The 23364-nt window shown below is 41.6% G+C and overlaps 1 protein-coding gene across 2 annotated transcripts in view; it reads left to right on the forward strand.

Annotated features, from left to right (window-relative positions):
- Positions 1-23364, forward strand: part of SLC22A23 (solute carrier family 22 member 23) — a 112889-nt gene that overhangs the window by 54110 nt on the left and 35415 nt on the right. For both annotated transcript variants that reach the window (XM_071553326.1, XM_071553327.1), the window contains exon 4: positions 23109-23277. In XM_071553326.1, coding sequence (XP_071409427.1) covers positions 23109-23277 — 169 coding nt within the window. The remainder of the gene's footprint in view (positions 1-23108; positions 23278-23364) is intronic.

Raw genomic sequence — 23364 nt, forward strand, 5'->3', positions numbered from 1 at the left:
ACTTGGATGCAGCTGCTCGTCATTACCTCAGCCTTCTTTCTGAAGCCTGTTCTTACCAGGCTTGAAATCTGGGAAGTCAGAAGGAGAAATCAAAGAGGAAGTGCATCAGGGAGGCTGGCAGATCTGCAGGGCAGGGTACACTGGCCCAGCTGTGTGCATTGTTTCAGGGCAATACCATCCCAGTAACTCCAACATGCTGATATTTGGCACCTTCAGCGGGTTCTCTGCTTCAGCTGAAGAGCAGGAGGAGGGACTTGCATGTGCTTTAAAAGTAGGTAAATAGGTAGATGCTCACAAGGCATTTAAGCTTAGCTCACCATTGCCAAGTTTCCACATGTTTAGAACAACGAGTGCTCCTGTAAACAAGCTCTCAGCCCACACCCTTCTACTGTGTAGGTGCCCATTGAGGTTTCACTTAAAACCCTGTACGTGTCTATGTGTAACCAAGGCAATGACTGACCTAATGACTCTGCAAACTAAACTCTAATGTTCAAACTTTGTTACATGGCTGACCAGGCTAGGAAATGCCTGTGTGTCTCAAAGCTTCCTGGACAAACTGCTGTGATGTGCAATTTTCCCATTGTTGGAGCAGAAGAGTCCACTAAAGGCAGCTGAATAAAAGAAGTAGCACAGCCTGGAGATGAAAGGAAGTGGCCTTTCCTTTTAGATTAAACATGTAGGTGTGGAACTCTGAGGCTGGTGGCTGTTCTGGCTTGGTTCACAGGAGACTTTACTGAAACCCATGCTGAGCAGGGCTTGGGGTGTCCAGCTCATATGAAGTCTGATGGAGATTTAGTCACTGGTGCAGGTGGAGACAGCCTGTTGGCCAGAGATAGTTTGGGCCTGTTGAAAAAATACATCCAAGTGTGGCAGCTGAGTTGAGCAAGGAGCAGCACAGCAGTTACAGTGAGGTGACTCCATCCTCTCAGCAAAGAGCATTATCTGTCAGGGCTCCATGTTTTTTCCAAATCTCAGTGTCTGTGGGTTCTTCCTTGAGGGCAATGAGTCTCCTGTGAGTTATGTCCTTTACACTTCATGTCCTATCAAACATTGCAGAGATCTGTTTCCTGATCTCAGATAGCTGAAATGAAGGTGATGATATAGTTCTATTAGATCTTGGAGCCCAGTCCCATCTTTGGGCTCCCTTTGGATACTGTGCTGGTGTGAGAGAAATGTCAGGATGATGCTCTTATCTGTACAGTGTTTCTGAGATTCCACACCAGCAAATGATGCCATGGACTCTACACTTACACACTTTCATTGGCTTCTCATATACTGCTTACAATATGCTTAAATCCTCTCTTTGTTAGGCTGTTTTGGGAGCTCTAAGTGTTGGCTGGCATGAAAGGAAGACTGCAGCTTTTTTGCTGCCTTGCTGCTAGGGGTCTGAAGGTGATCTTGAGAAGAAAAGTCAAAATACTGTTTGTTAAAGCTATTTCAGAAATATGAAGCTATTTCAGAGGTGCATCCAGAAGAATGTCATGACATTGGATTGTACTGGAGAAGTCCAGACCAGTGGCCCCCAGGGAACTTTGGGCTACTGCTTCTCCATTTTGTTGATTCAGATCAAGATGTATTTGCAGTTAGAGTTTTAATTAAGCACAGACCAGTAGAACAAGGAAATACTTGCACCTTCCATTGCTGTTCTTACAATTTTCAATTACTCTATTGGAATATCTCTCCGAGGAAGGAAACTGGGTAGTTCAGAGAAATCTCTGCATTTCAGATATTTACTGATGTACATTTGGCTTATTCATTTGTCTGAAACTGTCATTTTTCAAAAGGTCAAAACAAAACTCCCATGAATGCAAACATATTGGTTCCCTTTTGTTCTTTAGAACTGGCTGGAAATAGGCTGTTTGTGAGGATATGTAATTTCTTGTTTATCTTGGAACTTCCCCTTCAAGGTGAGGATGAGAAGAATGTGTCATGGTCACCAAACTGAGCTGAATTAATGTGCCTACAGTAAGATTGTGTTGGGAAATGAGTCTGCTTTGGGATTTTTAAAGAGAGAAACTGTAGTGAACCCACGCATGGGTGAATTTAAATTTTATTTAGTGAATTTAAATACACTTAACTAATTTCCCTGATTTGCTCTGTAACTGCATTTTACCTGTTTTAGCTTCTTTTGTGTGGTTTTAGTTGTGTACTGTTAATTTTTGCTTCTGAGATGTAAGAGCCTTTTCAAATTTTTCTCCTTTAATGCACATTAAAAGCTTCATACAGAGTTGTTATTTCTGAACATTCTTTCTTATAACTCCAAACATTAAATGTCATAGCAGCAAAATAAACAGCCCCCCTAAACTAATTGAGGAAGAGCTTTTATAGTTTTGGAAAATTTGGGAAGTTATAACAGTGGTCAGGCCTCCCCTCACTGCACCATAGCTGCACAGCTCTTCAGCTCTTTGTCTCAAGAAAAATCACATCAGTAAAATATAGTTACAGTGTGCCAGAATATTAAGGTTGTAGGTTTATGATTCAGTAAATCTGGATTTAAGATGACTTTTCTGGGAGCAGAGGCACTCTGCAACCCTGAGGCTTGATAGGTTTATTTGCTACAGTTTCACTCTGAAAAATCTCCTTTGCATCCACAAGAACATATGAAGGCTATTTTAAGTTTTTTAATATCCCCCTTCTTCAGAAGAAAATGACTTTGATCCGTTCTCATCCATCCACCACTGTAACTGCACCAGTCAGATATTGCTGTCCTGCCTTGGACAATTCTATTCAAGTCCAGTCCAGCATTGAGCTTGGCTGGCTGCTGAAAGAGAACTGTGACTGGTTTTGCATACCTGACTGTTGATGCTTTTAAGAAGTTTGTTTTTTTTTTTTACCTCAGCACCAACACTAAGGCTTTGCTGTCTGGATGAAGTAAGGTCTAAAGGCTCATTTGATGTTTTTTTAACATGGCTGGTGACAACCATCAACATCTGAGCCAAAAATCTTACTCTATGTAATGAAAGGATGGACAGAGCAGTTTTTAAATGCAAAGGTCTTGGATGTTTTGGCTGTCAGTCAGAAGTCAAGAACTATCTGGTGGGAAAAGGAGGAAATCAAGTAGACACAGGGCTTCACATAATAGACAAAATTGCAGTAGGTCTGCTAATTAGTGCATGAGGTGGTTCCTGCTGCTGACTCTAAATCCCAATTTTGGAACCTATCTTAAAGTAGGTAAGATAGTTGGTATGGAGAATGTTAAGGATTTGGATATAGATTTTATATTCTTTCCTTCAGAAAGCAAGGCTTAAACTTTACCTTAATGTCAAAAATTTATTATTTAAGATGCTTTTCAAGAGGAAGTAGGTGATCACTGGCTGGTAGTAAATGAAACAACACTGATTTGTAATTAAATATAGTTTTCACATTCCTTTGGCACTATTCCTAGAGAACTGGGTTGGTGCATGCTGGATGTGTACACATGCTCACTGAAGGAGTTGTGGGGTTCAGTGTACAATTGCTCAGCTCCCTGATTAATGGTTGTTTTTTTCCTGATGGTCTTTGCCAAGCTGCGCTTGGATGGAAAAATAAATTAAAAAGCACTTCATTTGAAGACTGATTATTAGTGAAACAAAAGCTTGTTCAAATGATCTTCTCTTTGGACAAAATAGAAGTTTACCAGAATACGGTTATGTTCTTTCAAGTTGCCCAATGTGCTTAAACAAAGGAAGCATTGTGACTTTTGTGTTTCTGGTCACTATGTCATTCAGGGTTTAGATATAGTGTAGACATAGTGGATACTGAAGGGAAGAGAAGCATAAGCTTTCCACATCCTTAAACTTCCCCATTCCCACAGCTTGCTTTCAGTGGCAATTTCAAAGTCCATTATAAAGTGTTAATTTAAGCAAACAAATTTACAAACCGTATTTTGATCATTTGGGTAGAAGTGTAGCTGTCAAAAGCTGAGTTTGACCTTTTGTAAACTCCTGTTTCAGAGTGCTGGTCTGTGGCTTCTGCAAACTCAGAGTCTGACTTGCTTTAAATCTCTGAGAAGCAAACCATTGTTTGCTTGAACAGCATTTTGAATTAATTTAGTTTTAATTTTTTTAGAATTAATTTGATTTATGGTAAAACTACTGTTTTCAAATGTGGAATTAAAAAGATTTGATTTAGAGATTCAAATAGCTCTGATTTAATTCCAGCTGAAGAAGTGCAGAAAAGTGTCATTTGGATTTAGAGGGTTCCCCCACACTTACTAAACCACCACCACCACAGCAGCTCTTGCTTTTGCTTGTTAACCTTTTTTAAAATATAAAAGTCAGCCAACTGTTGTACCTGAACTATCTGCAGATGAAAAGCAGCATACCTGAATAGGCTTTCAAGAAAGGAAGACTAGTCCTAATATTGCAGTGCAGCATTGGAGATAAAAAGTAAATGGCAAGGGACTATGTCTGAAAATAAGGTGAGGTTTTCATGGGCTATGAGGCATCTCTGCAATGCACTTAACTTGTCAGCAGGTTGAAACTGAAGCCTTTTATCAACTGCTGGTTTTGTAAGAAGGAGCACCTCTCACCTTGTCTTGGGAATGCCCGGGTCACTTCAGGGTGCAGAAGAGCAACAACAGAAATGTCTTTCAGTGTATTTGCCTTTCTAAATTTATCTTTGTCCCCTGTCTGACTCCTGTGGTGTGCAATAGTTCTTGCATCGGGGAAGACTATTTGAGTGGTGTTTGCAGTGAGATTGGCACCAATCCTCTGTCAGGAGTTTGGGTATGAGAAAGGTCATGAAATATTTATCTCTGTGTGTGGGTGTGTGCTCAGTGAGGAAAGGAGAAGTGGTGGTTTAACAAGAAAGAATAGGAATTTCTTTTATGCATTTAATTTCTCTGGGATAAAAACCCAAGTGGTCTCAGTCTTAAAGTGTTGTTCTTATTCTTGAACTATTCCTTGACTTCAAATTTATTTTAATTTTTTTGGTGATGTCTGAATGAAATTGCAAGGTCAAGGGTCACCATAGCACCATCAGCTTACTTCAGGGCACTTTAGTATTTCAGTATTCTTTACACATGATTCAAAAACATCTCTATCATGGGAGTTAAGGTCCACCTTGCAGATTGAATAAAGACCCCAGTGTTCTCAGTATTGGAAACAACTTAGCCATAGCTATAAAATTGATACAAAGGATGTTCACAGAAGCAAGGAATGTTTGGGGTGTTTGGGATTTGGCTGTAGGAAGAGTCTGGGTGCCAAGCTGCTTGGGATGCAGTTTCTTTGGAAGAGAAGACTGTGATGTCTGAACAAGAATATTTCCCTTTGCTTGCTTCATGGCTCTACTCAGTGCAAAGGTGCAGCATGTGCCTAGTTTTGGAAATAAGCAGGACTGTACCAATGAAATAGGCAAATATTGTATTTCCAAGGGTGCCCCTCAGGAAGAGAAATGTCTTGATTCCTTTACAGCACCATTTGTATCCTTTGAATACAGGAACGATACATCTTCCATCTGGTTCCTGAAAAAGAAATTGCTCTTCTCCAAAATCTCACTTCTTTAGTCGCTTGCCTTTGTGTGTTTATGAGACATAAGAGAAGAAGATCTTACTCTTTGGATGAGCTGTCCCAGAGGAGATTCTGGTCTTTCTCAAAGAGGCATCTGGTGGTGGCTGCTGAAGCATTTCAAATGCATGCAGTGCCAAGGCCAGATTTGGGAAAACACAGCATCAAACAGCTAATACAGAAGAAAATGGGAAGAGGGAAAGAGGGCAGGGCAGGCTGCTTGTTTTGGGGGATTATTTATTAAGACTCAGATCTGTGCCTTTGGATTAGGAGCAGATTTGGCCCATGGCACTAAGGCTGTAACACTGCAGATTGGTATGTCTTTGTTTTCTAATATAAGATACAGAAATCAGCTGTATTGCCAGCATTGTAAAGTACTAAGAAATTATTTCTCTATTGCCTCTCCTTATTCAATTCCAAAGATGTTAAGCCCCTTAGTGTCCTGGGGTGTTATGTTCGCTCCAACAGACATCGGCTTTGGAGCTCATACAGCACTTTGTAGTGAGCTTCTTGTGGGGAATGCACTGCAGTGGGGAATGTAGAGAACTTAAATTTTTTAGCCATGACTTTGCTTTTTCTAATCCTGTATAAAGTGCATTAGATCTGGGGCTTTGGGTCTTCATACCCTCAGTGAATACCTTATCATAGGGATCAGTTTTAATTCAAGGTGCAGCATGCGTGGAAAATGCTGGTACTGTAATAGTAGACTCTTTCATGATATTTTATGAAGTGCTTCATCTAAAAGTCTCCTATAATGCTTGCAGACATTAGTACTTTTCTTAAAGCATTAGCAAAACCAGACCTACCCACCTCATCTCATCTACATTTGGACATGTGTTCGGGAATTCACTGCTTTGGTTGATCACCTGCTAAGGAATGTGGTGAGGGTCAAATTTCATGAACATAAGCGTCTCCTCTGCCTGCCTGTGGTGCTTTGGTGACAAGTATCATTCCCAGGGATGCAGGGCTAAGAGTCTTTCTGGCATATCTTAACAGCTTGCTGTTGACACAGTGGTGATATGTGGTGTGGCAGGTTTAGCCCTGAACTTGGGCTTTTGTTTTGCACTTTATAGAGAAGGTGCCTCTGACTGCTGTCATCGTCTTCCCTTCCTGCTCTCCCTGTTTCATCTCCTGCTCCCACTGTTGCTGTGTGCTCTGTTCCTCACATTACCTCCATCATCTGCCCAGTGTCAAAGCACCCTCAGGACCACTGTGCTAGGGGGATGCTCTTTGTTTCACCACGGATATGAACAGCTTTTCCCAAGTAGCCTGTGGTCAGATCCAGTCTGCAAAAGGTGATCTCAGACATGTGCATTTATAGAAAGGACCACAACCCCCTTGCCAGAGACTACCAATGTTTGCTCTTACTTATCATTGCTTAAAGCACAGGGCAGTTTTGTGTGTTTTTATTAAAAAACAAAACAAAACAAACCTTCTTTAATGCCAAAATTATTTTATGTTCTCACTGCAAAAGAAATTCAAATGAGGGGAGAAGTTCACTTTAGTGAAAGAAATCAATCCCACTTTCAAGAAAAGGGGATCAAATATTGGGATTGTCCCAGCAGCAAACAGCAGTGGTGTTGATCACACCCCAGACAATCTGCAGTTAGCTCTTTTCAGACAAATTTTTAATTAATATAATATTTTAGTTCTATTGAATTCAGAATGGAATATTCCTTGTTGCTATCAACTTTTATGCATCTGAACTTTAGATGCTTCAGCTGTTGTGGGGCCCAACATATGAATCTTTAGGAGACTGGATATTTTTAATTTATCCAGTTTTTTGAGAGTGACTGCAATAGATGTCATCTATGTTCTGATGCCTACTGATACTCACATATGTGTAGTTTCCCCTTCTTGTGAAGCACATAAATAATTTCCAAAATCCATGAGCCAGTTGCAGTTGCCCTGCTTGAGTCAGAAATGTCAAGAGATGGAGAAGAAATACTCCTCCCACAGCCCACTACCCTTCTGGCAACATGTGAGAGAGAAACCCAGACCACTTCATAGTGAAGGAGTATTACAAGCCACTTTCACACCTAGATAAATTGCCCATCTCGTTGCAGGGCAAGCATTCTTACTTATTGTTTATTTGCTGCTTTCTAGAGCTGGGGTAAAGCATTGCTGTAGGTTTGTACAGAGCTGCCCTACCCTGTCTCAGCAGCTGGCAGCCCCTGAGCAAACAGGAAGAGACTGATACATATTTTTGAGAGAGAGTCCTTTTTGTGAGAGGTTCCTTTGGTGATAGAAGCTAGGTGGTGTAAATGTGGATAAATATTAACATGCTGTAGCACATAGTCATTTAGTGGTTTATGTGTGAAACCATGGAAGGAAGAGGCTGGAACAGAGACACTTCCCTACTGTTTGATGTGAAATACCTGTTGGTGTGAGATGTAATCAAGAGAAACACGTTCTTAGGGTGGTTGACTTTATGTTGTTTTAATTAAACCTTGTGTGTTACACGTGGCAATGCTTGCAGTGGTACAAATGTCCTTGTGGCTCCTGTAGCATTCTGCGTGTTTTGTTGAAGCAGAAATAGTGTGGTCAGTCACTAAATGGAAGCAAAACAGAAGCTGGGCTAACTTGTTTCACAGCCTGCAGGAGTGTTTTTAGTGTAAGGCTCTCCTGCTGGGCATACATTCATTAGCTGAAAATGTTGATTTGCAGATTCTGTGATCATATGGTTCTTTCAATATCAAAAGTAATGTCCAGAACAATTCTTTTGAAGCTCATACTGATGATGGCCATTTAACTGTCTCATTGCCTTATGTTTTGTTTTTGTCATAAAGTAATATTAAATTCATATGTCTTTATAATTTCAATTTCTTATTCTTCCCTGAAATAAATTGTGCCTTCTTCGAATGTTTTTAGTAGGTTAATGAATAATTGACTACTGAGAAAAAAGGAAGATTGTTTTAACAGTCAGTTGATTCTAGTGTGATGTATGGTAATTAGTTGTTAGTCTTAGAGCTTTAAATGTGATATAAATATGTACAATATTTAGCCATGGATATGTTCAATTAGCTACAATTCCAAACATTGTTATTCATTTTACATGCCTCTCAATGACCTTTAGTTTATTTCCCCAAACAACAAATCTTAGAGTTTGTTTATTTAGGACCTGTACTTGAATGCAAGGATCCTTGTTACATTATTTCTGTTTAGGTGAGGGACAGCAAGTCTGGTTTTTGGTGGTGTTTTTTTTCTCTTTTTTCTCCCTCCTTAATATTTCTTTCCTTTTTTTATGCTTGTGCAGGCATTCGTTCAAGTTGAAACATTCTCTGAGTCTTTGTACCTTCTAGGAAGGAAGAGTGTGCAATCATTTTTAAAATGGAAAACGTTTTACATTTCTTGCTTTTATAGTTGGTTTTATATGTAAGCTACAGATAAGCCTGTAATAAATCAGTGCAAGCCTTGGACACCTACGCTTTTCTTTCTTTGAACAGAACTTGGATATTTTTTGCTCCCTGCTCTCCTCTGTGTGGTGAACTGCACAGGGAGTTTTCCTGTGTTGCAGAAGGATTTGGAAATGAAGTTGCTACCACACTTCAGATCTTAATCTTCTCTGCTGTTTGCAGATGTATCTTTGCCAGTCAACTGGGTCAATATTAAAACCAGGCTGTGCTGCCTAAAACTGGGAGACTCAGTCTATATCGGTGTTTTCAATTTCTCGTATCATGAGTTTAAAAATTGGCTATAAATTGAGTTCCCCCTAAAGGGAAGAAGGCCGGGAGTTACAAGGCTTAGCCCTCTCCCAGGCAGCCAGCCAGTGAACTGTGCTGCCGGCCCAGGGCAAGGCAGATGCTGATGATTTTCCTTGTTCCATTTCTGTTCAATCTGTGTTTGTCTTGTCCTCTTAGGAGCTTGCATATCACTTTCTGCCAGTCATAAGTGAATATGTTAATGTAGTTAAACTTGCCCCTTGGTGGTGGTAATGTCATTACCATATTTCTGTGTTGTTCTCAATTCCAAACCCTCAAAAAAGAAAAAAAAAAAAAAAGAAGAAAAGAACAGAAACAAAAAACCAACTCCTTTTTGCTTTGATTTTTGTTTATGTGATTACGCACATACCAGGACAGCAATGGAGCTGGCAGCCTGAGAGTAACTAGCTCAGCAATTCTCAGGCTTTTAAATCTCCAACCCTTCTGTATCCATCTGTTTCCATTTCAAAGGTGGTCTGCCTTTTATGTGACTTTGTTTTAATCAAATGCAAGTGAATACGAGGCTGTTTTGTGGATGGGCTATTTATAGCCCTACAGTGTCAGATGCAAAGTGATCTGAGCAACAGCTTCTAGTCAGGTTAAAAGGAAAACCACCTCAGGGTGAAGGTTGTGCCATATAGGCAAAACTTGCAGCCATCTCATGTCTGGATGGAGGTTTTTCCACTGAAATAGTGATTTCAGAACCTGGGAGTTTTTTTAGAGTTAATACAGCATCATACAATAACACAGCACCAAATAACTCTTTGCAAGCACTTTCCCTCTGAGGTTCTGTCAGGCTGGACTCTGAGCAGTGGATGGTCAGCACCTCACTCACCTGGAGAAGGTCAAGGTGTTACATCACCCAGCCTTTGTGAATGCCTTGACTTTTCCTCCTCTTTGTGCAGGAGCTTGAAAGGAAATTAGTTTATTTAGAAAAGGGGTGGGCGGGTGTGTGTGTGTGTTTGTTTACTTGTATCTATTCATGCTCTTCTCCTTCCGTGTGGAACATCTGGCTAAATTATAAATGTGAGGAAGTGGCTGAAGAAATGGCTTAACTGAATTGTTGCTCGCACAGTGATTTTGTAGCTCTAATTTCTGAATTCTGTATTTCATTGTGACTTAGCCATATATAGCCCAATATTCCTGTTCAAATAAGCAAACAGTGATAATAACAGCAAAAAAAAAAAAAAAGTGAGTTCTTAAAAACCTGAACTTAAATTTGGTGTTCTGCATTAAAGCAAGCAGTGCTGCAGGAGTGCACTTCCTGGTGCAAACCCCTTGGGAACCACCTGGAGCAGACCAAGTGCCCAATGGTTCCAGCCTGAGTTCTAAGTTTTCAAGTACTTCTAGCTCTGACCCTCTTTTTCAGATGAGAAAACAGTGATTAAATCTTCCCTGTGTCCAGGAATGTCATGCAAATGGACAGGGATGTGTAAAGAGACCTGCCTGCTGTCCAGTTCCAGATGGCCTCATGCAGGAGCTTTCTCTGAGGTTCTGGAGAAATTCTAATTTTTATTAGAAACATCACTCAGCAAGACACAGGAGCAGTTTTCATTTTCTCTGCTTCTGTAAACATGTAGAAATATGAGTGGACATTATTTTCAGTTTTTCAAATTATGTCTCCATTGTCTTTTTTTCAGCAAGGACACATCTTGCAGGTTTAGTTATGCTTATTTGCCATGTAACCCAGAGTGCTTTTTGGATAAAGTTCTTTAGCTGGTAAAATCTGGATGTAAGGTAAAAGGTGGTTTTCCTAATTGAGCTATGCAACTTGAAAGGTAAATTCGAAGCCAGGAATCAGTTCCTCCTTGTTCCCACAAGTTTTTGAGACAACAGCTTGTAGATTTGTGGCGTGAATGGTGTGGTGAAGAGCTCTGCCCTCCTTCCCTGGGGGTGCTTTGCCCTTGAGCAACGTGCTGCTCTGGAGTCAGGGAGTGTGTTTCCTCTTCTATTGGATACCTGGTTACCTGGCTGGGGAAATAGTTCAGGTCCCTAAGACATTTCTGTGGCATTTGTGCCAGGGAAAACATCCACAAATGTACTCAGATTTTCCAGGTGCCTGCAAGTCTGGGGACCTGCCCTACGGAGGTGCCAGTGTCTGAGCCATGGATGGGGTGCTAATGACCCCTTGTCAAACCACAAAAGGCAGGATGGGCCACATGGCCTTTTTTCCCCTCATCACTCAGCATTTTGCTCATGGATAAAAATTCTCATCTAGTTTACCACGTTCCTTCAAGTGGTTGAATATGGTTACACAGCAAATAGGTGTCTGAGTTGAAAACTGAGCCCAGCTCTTGTACCTTTCCCGTTCAGCCCTTTCTGATTCACTTACTGACTATGCAAGAAGACTGAAAGGAAAATTTGGACTGAATTATTTCTGTTGTGTCAAGCAGTCAAATGATTTATTCACAGCTGAGTGTGGGAAGGAAATATGATATGATGAACTTGGGACAATCCTTTTCAGTTTATTCCCCTGCACCTTCCATGACCACCATGGGGTGGTCCTGTGGTGTAAAGGAGAGCACTCTGGACTCTGAATCCCAAGGTCGTGAGTTCGAGTCTCAGTGGGAACTGTCCCTGGCAGTTCAATGCCTCCCTGCCATCCGATCCTGACAGATCTCGGATGCTAAGCATGACTGGGGGGAGAACACGGTGGGACCTACACTTATTTTACTTAGGGCTTATGCTTATTCTATTTATGCTTATTTTGTTTATGCTTATTTACTTAGGACTTATGATGATGCTTATTTTCTTATTTTACTTATGCTTTTATACTTATCATAGAATTTGCTTGGTAGTATAAAATTCACTGTATAACAAGCAGCAAAACTCACACAGTGTCCTTGAAGGTGCCATATCAAGAGGCCCCAGAGCCTCTTGGACCAGTTAAAACAGCCAGGATACCCCATGAAATGAAGATAAATCATAAAACGTGTCAAAAGAACAAGATAAGTCCAATTAGACCAGATACAGTTGCCAACAAGTCTGGTTTAAACCAGTTTTGAGAAAAAGATAGAGTTCACAAGAGGAAGACGCCTTACTTCATCCCCAAAAGACCACCTAGGACCCCCGCCCCAAATTCTCAAGAGGAAAAGCGCAGGTGGAAGAGGGAGCGGCACGGGGCGGAGAAAATGGGAATCAGTTCCCGAGACTCATTATAATAACCCTGCCTTCTCTAAGGAAATAATGTTTATGCATGCAGAAAAATAAATATGTATAACTTACTTGCATATAAACCCGTTGTTAACTCAACCAGGTGTGCATGTTTTTAGAGGAGCTGTCCCCCATGTGCCCGGGCCTGGAATAAGCATACCTCTCTATATATAACCTGACTAGATATAGGGTTTTTATTCTGCAAAACAAGCAGGGTTAGTACCGAGTGCTGTAGACAGTCCCAAGGACTTCACTGTCACTGTCCAAACTCGCTCGGCCGTGGCAAATGGACCTTAGGGCTTGAACGGTGGGGCCAGTTCTGTGCATGCTGTGCCTCACCTAAAAAATCCACTGCGCAGGCTGGAAGGGCGCGTGGGGAGAGCCCTTTCTAAATCTTCATTTGTGACTTCTGGCCATACCGTGACCACCATCTTCCTTCTGCCACTCTTCCTCTCCAACCCTCTACACATTTTACTCTTGCTAGAAAAGGATGGGGTTTTGATGTACCTGAAACTGTTCCCTGTGCAGGGACAATTTAACACCACATGCCCTGCACCTCTGACACTGCATGCATAGGAAGCAGCACTTAAGTCATGTTGTCATTTATGTGCTAAAAGTAGTCTAAGTGTTGAGGCATAAACACAAATGCAATTATCTTAATGGCTAAACTGCTTGCTATTTGTCTTCAAAGTTAGTGACGGAACTTACTACAGAGGAAACCTCCCTAAAATCCTCTGACCTTAAGAGTACACCTTGGCCATATCTATACACCAGACTCTGCTGGCTGGTCTCCTAGACGGCATTACCTCCATCCATGGGTCATGTCTTGGACTTTATACAATCACAGGTACACTGCAGAACCACTCAAGAGAAACTTGCATTTGAAACAGAAAATAACATAGAGAAATAGTTGGAAACTGGTAGGAGAAGATTAACAGTCATTCATTCCTCAAGGTGTGGTTATGAGCATATGTCTTCACAATTTTAACTGTAGCTGTGCTGTGCACAAAGTTTACTAATGTTGTAATCAGAACAAGCAAAATCCGCTTTCATAAGTTGCAGCTGGATTCTTTCCAAGGAGCTCAGTTTCCTTTTAATGTTGTGTTACTAATTAGCTCAGCAATTCATTCTAGTTTTATTTGAAACAAATCAGCTAGTGTTGCCATATTTGAACTCTTCTGTAAGTGGCAGGAGTTTTCATGAAAGATGTCTTTCACTGCAGAAAAGCAAGCATGCCCCCATGGCAGGATGTCTTCCACCCAGGGACATCAGCCTACTTGCCAGCCTCCATGGAAGGAGGATATGAAGAAAAGTGAATTTGCTCTTTTCCAAAGTTATTGCACAGCAATAGGAGGTTTTCCATCCATTCAGCAGAAATATTTATCTCCTCCCTAGTTCAAACTAGTAAAGGTACATGTTCTTTTTGGCTGTGAGAAACTCTTGAACAAACTCACATGTATTACAGGGATGATCCTGGAAAACTTTGAATCCCAGGGGATGTTTCTTGGTGGTCTTGTTTGGTTTGCACCGACATCCTTAGCACAGCAATTTACATGGAAATAAGAGATGCTGGAAGCATTGTAAGGCCAATTTCCCTTTCATTGTTCTTCACCTTCAAGTCAGATTTTACCAATCAAAGAATTCTTGTATTTAAGGGGAGAAAACTTTTCACTGATGGTATTTGAAAAGATAGCAAGGAAGAAATCTAAGGAATGTTTAAACTTCCACAATTATAAGGTCATTTTAATTATGTATATAACAACAGCCCATGAGGGATATTCCACTGTGTTCACCTCTGTATGTGCAACTACAGGTGATAGCCAATGAGTGAACACTGGTTTGAAATATACATGTGTTTGATGAGAACTGAAAAGAAAATGCTCTTTCTTTGACAAGTTTTCTGTACTCTTATCGAGCCCTTTGAATTATGCTCTTTGCTGCAGAACTGCCCACAAACCAGCTACAAGCAGACCCCACTGTACAGAGTGTTCCATGGTCACAGAGTGGTGAAAAGTGTTCTATACAGCACAGAGTTCATGCAATTAAGGAAAACAATAAAGACCAGTCATTAAAAACTTAAAACTTAATTTTTAATTAAAAATACAACTTCCATTGCTTCATGAAGCAGGTCTTTTCCCAAGATTGGATGTCATATCTTTTCCACTTTAAAATCAGTTGACTGGAAGGAAATCTTTGCTGTTCTTTCCTTTTCCCCCCCTAGAATATTATCTTTTCTCCCCTTATGAGAATATTACTTGGAAAATAAAAGCTCATTGGGAAATGGAAATATTGATGCCTGTACTCCTTCTAACTGTGCATTGTCTGTTTTTAATAACAGAAGGAATTTTCTCACCACCTAAACATTACCACAGCCTCTTTTTCTTTTTATATTACCATAGGTTTAAAATTAGAGGAGACCTGACCAGGGGCTGTCTTGCTTGTGCTTATTCTGGCACAATGGTTTAGTGCAGTGTTCAGCACGGTCCTCTCTTGTTGAGTGGGTGTTCCCATTCTGTCTGCCTGCCTTTGCCTTCCCTGGACCCATCTCAGGCTTGATGCTGAATCCCAGAGACAGAGAACGATTAATGCCAAAGTCACCCCTTAGTTTGAGTGGCACCTCCTTCTCCAGAGAACACACATGTTACTATAAAGCACCCAAAATACCGCAGCTCATTGGCTCCCAATCCCCCCAGTTCCCCTTTCACAGTGTTCATTAAATATCTATTCAGAGTGCCCAGCATAAATCTTTAAAAACAAGGGTGGCCCTGGGGGCCAAACGTGTGACAGTCTTTCACAAAGAGGCTTACTAATTGCTTTTGATTAGGTCAGCTGTGCTTCTGCTGGCCCTTGGTATGCGCTTTCAGCCAGTGCTGTGGTGGTGTGGGCTCTTTGTGACATCTGTCATCTCTGGTGATGCCACCTGAGCAATTCAGGTCCTCGGAGGGGGAATGGAGTTCTTCAGGACATCACCCTAATTTCCACTGATTATTTCTGACATCACAAAGGGATCAGGGAAGGAATTAGGGGCTTTGGCCTTTATGGTTATATATACGTGTATATATACACACATCTTCATGTATATGCTGTGTGATTACATATACATGTGTATGAGTTTACAACTGTATTTATGATAGTTAAATAACCAACTACCCAAACGTTTGCTTAGTCTCTGTGTATGTAAGCACATGGAGAGAGTGTTATGAAGCTGACACAAGTGAAAGGATCAAGGTGCTGTCCTGCCGTTGCTCCTCTGGGTGTGTGGTACTTCAGACAAGCCATTGCCCTTTGGCCTGAGGGAGGGGCTGCAGGGCAGGTGATATTCCATTAAAACCTAAAAAGCACCAAGTACATTTCTTGGTTATCCATTTAGAGTTTTCCTCCATGCTTGTCTTCTCTGCTTGATAAACTCGGCTGCAACCAATTCAAGGTTCCCATGTTAAATCCTTGTTAGCAATATACAATTCTGTGAGAATGTGCCCAAATCTATGGCTCAATGCATTTATTGTCTTGTCCACCAGCATGACAGTAACGGTGAAAAGATCTTGCTTGGAGGAGCACCTCATGTGGGATCAGTGCCTGGGGAGAGAGGGACTGCCCTGCTGTCTCAGCGAGCTGGGAAACAGTTAATAAACCTGCAACAAGGTGTTAGGCTGTTATTTCTTTGTTCCTGCCTTTTAGAGAACCATCATCCATTTGGAGGTTGCAAACTGAGCTTTATAAACAGCTGCTGTTGAAATATTTTTTGCCACTTGGTAAACTAAGAGACATGCAGATTTCCAGCTATTGAGTTTCATCTCTGTTCGTATTTTAAGTTTCTACGATATTGTTAAAAATTCACGAACAAATACAGATGCAGATCCCTTTCATCTAAAGCATCAAAGCGAAGGAGCTCCTCTGATACCTCTCACATCAGTTTTTGTTTCAGCTTCTCTCATATGTTCCTGTCAAAAAAATGCCAGTTGTGATTTAGGTCCTGCCAAGAGAAAAGGGGCCAGCTGTTGTGAACAGCAGAGGTGTTAGATTTGCAAAATATTCCTATGACCAGTTGTGTCTTTCCTTTAGAGAAAGCCATCTTTCTGGAACAAGAGAGAGTCTGATATATTTCTATGCAATCTTATTTTGGTGCAAAAATAAACAAATATTGAATGGGTTTGGAGAGTCTCTTAAGTGGGATAGGAAGATATAGACTGGAGGTGGAAGATAATTTTTTTATAGATAACAGTTAAAATATATGAAAACATATGTCATGGCAAAGCCTTTTAATAACTTTTTAATTGCATTTAAATTAAGCCATCTTTATTCTGAAATCAGTGTGTTCTGTATCTGCAAGTTTTTCATGCTCTTTCTCACTGCCATTTAGGTTTCCAGGGGCATTCTCTTTGTTTTGTTTCATAATGCCTTTATTCACATATAAGAACTGTCACCAAAAATCAGTGTTGTTTGGAAGCTGCAGAGATGCTGCTGCTTTCCTCTGGAAGTAGGATAGATGACAACTGTGGTACCTCAAATGTGATTTAACATTTCTTTGTTTTTATTACTTTGTGAATGGCAGGCAGCATGGTATGCTAGAGGTTTCTTACGCAGTCAGCCCTCTGTTGTGTAAGGTGTATGTCTTGTGCAATGGAAAACAGCAAGTAGAGATGCCATGGGACGAACAGAGGGGTGGCACATGCTTCCTTCTCTGCCACTGATGCTGCCTGGGGGACAGCTTGGACCCAGAGCATGATCACAGGCATCTCTGCACCCCACACACAGGTCAGGCAGCCTGTGCTCAGGGTCTTCTGTGCCTGAGGAGCTGAGCCCACCCTTCCCTGCCCAACTCCCTGTTCAGCAGCATAGACATTGTGCCTGGGAAGTCCACAGCTCCTGCAGCTGAGTTAATGAAGGCTGAGAGAACACCCTGCCTTGAACCCAAGCTGGCTCCATGTTTGTGGTCCAAACCCTCCACCTGTGGGTAGCTGCAGACTGTCTGCAACTCAGACAGCTCCTCCTGAAATACCCTGGCATAGCTGAGCAGTACAAGGCATGAAATTGGGTTGGTGTGTTACTCATTTGTGCCTTATCAGGAGAGGGTCATGTGTGTGCAAAGGAGAGGGAAGGTTGGTTTTTGTATTTTGGATGAGAGGTGTAACCATGTTTACTTTTTCGTGCTGTGCCTCTCTATGCACATTGTAGTGGTCACAGCAGTAGAGGCTATGTCATGTATCCAAAGGATACTTTGTCTACCATCAGTTTTATCAGTGTCGTGGTCCTTGTATACCAAATGAACATCTGATGTAGTTTTGGTAAGAAAGATTTCTGTCCTGATGAGATATTTACCTATCAGATGGCTCCATCCAGTAGACACAGGACATGTATCCAGGTCAGAAAATGAAGAGTGCTGCTGCACATCTGCTGAGGTGGTGTGCTGGCTGCTTGCCCTGGTGCCAGCCTGGTGGCCCTGTCAGCTCAGCTTGTGTCAGTGCATGGACGACTGATTTGACACATATTAAATGTGTTAATTAAACAGTGGGCTAGTGTTTGTTTAAAAGAACCTTTCACCAAATCGATAGTTAGAAAAGTAGCTTTGAAGGAATACCCAAATAACTTCACAGATGTGTTTTAGAGTAACTTCTGGCCTGATGTGCTGTTGTGGAGGGGAGAATAATCCTATTTTTCTTACTAAGCCATTGGAGGTTCAGTCTATTACTGTTCTCTTTGCTTGGCAGTGGATTGGATTTCTCCAGAGAGGAAATTAGATTTTTCCTTCCCTTTCACTCTGTCTCTGTCCTGTGTTTACATCAATTGGTGGTTGTCTGTGCACTGCAGTGTGTGTGATAACCTTTCTTTCCACAGGCTACTTCATTTGCTCTTCTCTAATAAATTGTATTTACACATGATGCTTCTGCCCTCCTGGTGACAGCAAAGACAATCAAGAAGATGTGCTCCTTGTCTAAACTCAGCCAGAAGAGGTTTAACCAGAGCCGTTTCAGCCAGTACTGATTCAGAAGTGCACTAATTGGGATGAGAAGTGTATGCAGCCCATGGGTAGGGCTTGCAGCTCTTAGAAGTTTGTGTCTAGTACCCAAGTGGAAATCTGTGTGTATAAGTAGATATGCTGGATTTTATTTACCTCTCCCCCTAGCAGCCAGCTGCAAACTTATCTGTGAGTTATTGATGGTTTTTGCTGCAATTTTATCTGGTTGGTTAGCCAAAAGCTAGCTTGGGGGCCATGTTATTCTGGGAGTATCCAGTGAGATGATTTGTTTACAGCAGAGAGCAAATCCCACAGAGAGTGTTGGAGGAAGAAAAGGTCCCTGAGGTTTGAGAGAGCTTGGTGGGAATTAGGAAACACAGCAGCAGCAGGGACAGGGTCACCTCCCAGCAGTCTTCAAGATCACTGTGACGGAGGTGGAGAAGCTCGCTGTGCCAAAAGGAGCATGGAGGTGGTGGGATATGCTGGAGGTCCTGAACAGCTTGGGAAACTAAGTGCTAAGAGATGTTTTTCTTTCCTTTTGTGCTTTGGTGAAAAGCAGAGTCCAAATGCAAAATCCTGTCTCATGGCCACAGCTTGCACAAGATTCGTGGCTGAGCTGAGCAGCTGCTGGGGCTGAGAGGCAAACACAGCTCTGGTGCTGGAGGATGCTACCACCACTGGGATTTCTGGTGTCCTTCATTTTACACCTAAAGCTGTGTTGCCTGAGCATTCTTCTGCTCCAGTGATAGCATGGGACTTGTTTATCTGACTCTGATTGCTTTCCTCCCTTCTGGAACAGAGGAACATGTTAGAGGGGTGATTAGAAGGAGGAAATTAAGAGTATGGGGAGTGTAGTACCATGAGGGAAACTGTCAGAAATTGGTGGATTTTGTTTGGCTGTTCATTTTTCATTTTTTGGTTTTGGTTTTTTTGTTTTTGGTGTTTTGTTTTTTTTTTAGTATAATGTGAAACTGTGAATGTGAATCTAGAATCAGACTGTCTCCTTGGGGATCTTTTTCAGTGTGAATGCTGTTGGCCAGACTTCAGGTGCTTTGTCTTGGCCATTTTCTCCAAGGGATACTCCTGTATAATTACAGTCTTGTTGGCTCACAGATGGAAACTGGGCAGGGAGAGGAAACTGCAAAGGTACAAAAAGCTGCTACCTTGTGGTTTCAGATGAAGCCAACAGTTAGGCTGCAATACAAAAATTGCTCTGTGTTTTGGGACTGGAGATGGGAGAGTTATTCAGGCAGTGTGATGTAACTTCTTTTTCCTCATAATATATTATTTGCAAATTACTTACAACTTCTTTATTTTTTATTTACATTTGTTCTTCATCCTTGTGCAAATATTCTGAGAATAAATGTCAGCCTTTTAAGACAAACAAGAGGGTTTCTGGAATCTGTAACATTGTTACCAGTTTGCAAGAGTACAATAAAGTGAGAAAGGATGGGATGTGGCTTTTAGTCCCTTCATGGCAATGACAGATCACCTGGTAGTATTTGGAGGAGCTGGGCTACACAGGGCCACGCTCTGTGGCAGCATGAGCTGATGTTAACCCAGCATTACTGGTGTTCTCCTCTGTCTCCTGTCTGTATGTTCCTCTCCTCTAAACAGACTGCTCCTTCCACAGCTGCAGGTGGAGAAGTTGAGAGTGAAAAGCTGGCTGGTAAAGGCAGAGGGCAACATTTCAGATGTCAGGCTGTTGCATACTTGGCTGATTTAAACTCAAATTTCCCATCTTCAGTTCAGAAGAGGTTGCCTGGAAAATTGTTGCCAAGGAATCAGCCATGTGGGTTGTCCACCACAGTGCCAGGGAGAGAAGACGTTAACAAAGGCAACTTGCCCTTTCAGGTATAACATCCATGTACCCCTTGTCACCAGTGCCTGTTGCACTTGCAGTGGGTAACCTGTTGTGTGATCTGTGGTTTTATCTTGTCTTTCTCTGCTGATGCCCAGGGCAGTGACCTGCTGCAAAAGGGAGCAGCTGTGCCCCAGGGTTTCACTGGCTCCAGCTTCTGGGCTTGTGATGTCCACAGTCACTGAGGGCCTGTTGGCAGTGAGAAAATCTGTCCCACATGTTCTGGGCATGTCCAGTTTTACTGCCCAAGTACTGCAGTACTGTTTTGTCTACAGGTTTCGGCTTGCCTGGCACTTAGGGAAATTTGGCATCTATGCTGGATCTGCTGCTCTGACTGTTCTATGCAGAGTGGAAATGCTGGGCAAGGAAGCCAAAACATTTACATGCCTCTCTCCTTGCCCACATAGAATTTCCCAAGTAGAGCAAATGGATATATCTGGGAATTTTTTGCTATTGATGGTAATTTCCATGATTTGTATGTATGGCAACGGTTTGTTCCATGCTTCATGAAGTAGTTGAGGTGGAAATCTTTTCACTGATCCAGAGAGCTGGAGCTTGCTTCTCATGGGTGGCTAAAGTTGATCTCTGTCTTGTAGTGATTTTGCCTGAACTGGTAGTTTATAATGTGGACTGGGTGGAAATCATTGCAGCCGTGGAGGGCTCATGCCAGGGTGCATCGCAGTGCTGGTGTGGCACCTTTCCGGGTGCTGGAGCAGAGCTGCTGTGGAGGGTGGCTGTGCTGCAAAAGTGACAAAGGATTGACTGATAGATGTTTGCTAAAACCTGCAGTGATGAATCTTTTATCATATAAAATTGAAGCCAGATATGTTGGAATGTCAGTAGGCTGTCCTAATATGTAGAACATTCCAAGAGAGATGTGATATTTCATATGCTGCTGCTGTTGCTTGAAAGTCACACTCACCCAGTTAAAGCAGGGATTAATTTTCTGTCATCTCCAGCTTTTTTTAGAGGAAAGGGCAGAAACTGATCATATGCATGTGATAATCCAGAGAAGCAAATAGATGCTAAACAATCTCTGAAGCTGTTTCCTTTCTATAACTGCTGCATATGGAGTTATTTACTGTGCACCACTGACTTAATAAAATATACTTTAAGTATTTAGACACCTCTTCCTGATTTCATATAAAAGTTGATTTCTTGGTTATTTTTTTTACCTGACGCTTACCTGAGCAATGCAATTGAAATGCCAAAGCCTTACATGTCTAATGCAGACTTCCTGTTTCTATAGCAACAAAACTCGACCTTGTACTTAATGAAGGAATATTGGAGTGTGAGTAACTGTGACTTTAAGGGTTAGAAAAACAAACAGAACCACTTTATATTTGGAGGTTAGAGAAATAAAACGGAAGTGACCTCTTTGCATAGAACAGAAAATGTTGCCTAGGCTTGAGATACTTCATTAGTAGAAATTAAACCCTATTAATGTAATAAGAAGCTCTGTGTTTTAATCTTGTTTTTCTAATTAAAATGTAAAAGCCTTTCATACCATGCGAGAGTCTTTGAGGGCTTTTTTCCACTCTTTCTTTTCCAAAGCTGCTGTGTTTGTGGTTAGGCTAATGAAAATTTGGGCTGCCTCACAACAGATACATTTTACTTCTGTATTGGCAAAAATCCATTGCTAGATTTGGTATTAGCTGAAAAGAAAGGGAGAAAAATGTGTGGTGTTTAGTCCTACATTTGGTCTACAAGCTAGTTTTTGGTTGGGTAGTTTAAATCTGTGTTACAGTGATAAATGCTGACAAGCTACAGATGAGAGAGTGAATGAAGGAGCAGCTGTCATCTCTTCCTATTTTCTTATAGCTTTTCAATTACAATTTTAATAACCGTTAAATTCTAATTTAAAACAGCCACAGGAAACATCCCAAAGAAATGCAACAATGCTGACAGCAACATATCACAAATGTTTATCACAAATGTTTATGAGTCTGTTTCTGTATCAGCATTCCAATAAGCACTACATGACATTTGTGGCGGGTTTATTGCACTTCAGTATTAATCTGTAGAAGTGAATGTGGGCAAATGGGAAATATGAAATAGGAGTTTCTATTGCAATCTGACTGGTGAAAAATTTTCCACAAGGTAGTCCAATTTTTCTGTTTGCTGTTTCTTCTGTGACTGTTTAAAATGTTGTTGTTAAGCTGTGATAATTTTCTGATAAATTCATCTTCTGACTGAATAAAGATAGCCAGAGTTCATGATTTAAGGAGACGTTTTATCTACTGAACTCACTTGTCACAAGACATCTGAGACAACCAAAGATGCCAGTGGCGGTGGTAAATTGCCCCACAGCAAAAGGAAGGATGGAGGACAGGATAAAACAGATGGAAGGTTGGCTTGTTTGAAAGTTGATCAAGATAAGCAAGTGCAAAAAGCAAACTCAGAAGCAACCCTGTCAGCAAAATCCAGCTTGAAACTGGCTGAGTCGGAGCATATTAAACTGTGGGCAGGTGGCATCCTGTATGAGCTGGGAGCCTGTATCCTGCTGAGAGCTGTGCTCTTCTGCTTCCTAAACTCATTGGAAAGGCATGTGGTGTCTCTGAGAAGTGCAAAAAGGCATGACCCAAAATCTTTGGCTTGTGTTGCACTGTACATTCCCTTTTAAAATAAATATCTTATAATGGGGTGAAATGCTTCTCTAGGCAGAGACTGATGGAAATCTGGCAATGAGGTTACAGCAGGTCTGCAGGAGAGGCAGTAGGTGCAGGAAAGTTGCAATGTTTGCACCATAACCAGCTGACAATAGGCTTCTCTAGAGCTGCTAGGGGATTTGAAGCCTAAATACAGGAGGAAGCAAAATGTATGTGATTCTGCATAGCTTTGTCCAAAGGTCTTGAAGGACATGAACTCCCTGAAAGTTTCATAAAGAGGTACTCTGGAGGTGTCTGTGCTGGTGGGAGGCCTAATATGTTTGTGTGTGCTCTGTGTTGCAGGGATAGAGCTCTGTCCTCCTGGGCACCGGTTCATGATCACCATGGTGGCGAGTTTCATTGAAATGGCAGGGCAGTTCCTCATGCCAGGACTGGCTGCCCTCTGCAGGGACTGGCAGGTCCTCCAGGCAGTCATCATCTGTCCTTTCCTGCTGATGCCGCTCTACTGGCTGTAAGTATTTCTTCCTCCTGTCTGGTCAAAGGCAACATGAGCTCTAATGTTGGACTTGGGAGGCGCCTTCACTGTTGGAAAGTGTGT

Source organism: Pithys albifrons, chromosome 4 (genome assembly GCF_047495875.1).
Source record: "Pithys albifrons albifrons isolate INPA30051 chromosome 4, PitAlb_v1, whole genome shotgun sequence".
In the NCBI taxonomy this organism is placed as follows: Eukaryota; Metazoa; Chordata; class Aves; order Passeriformes; family Thamnophilidae; genus Pithys; species Pithys albifrons.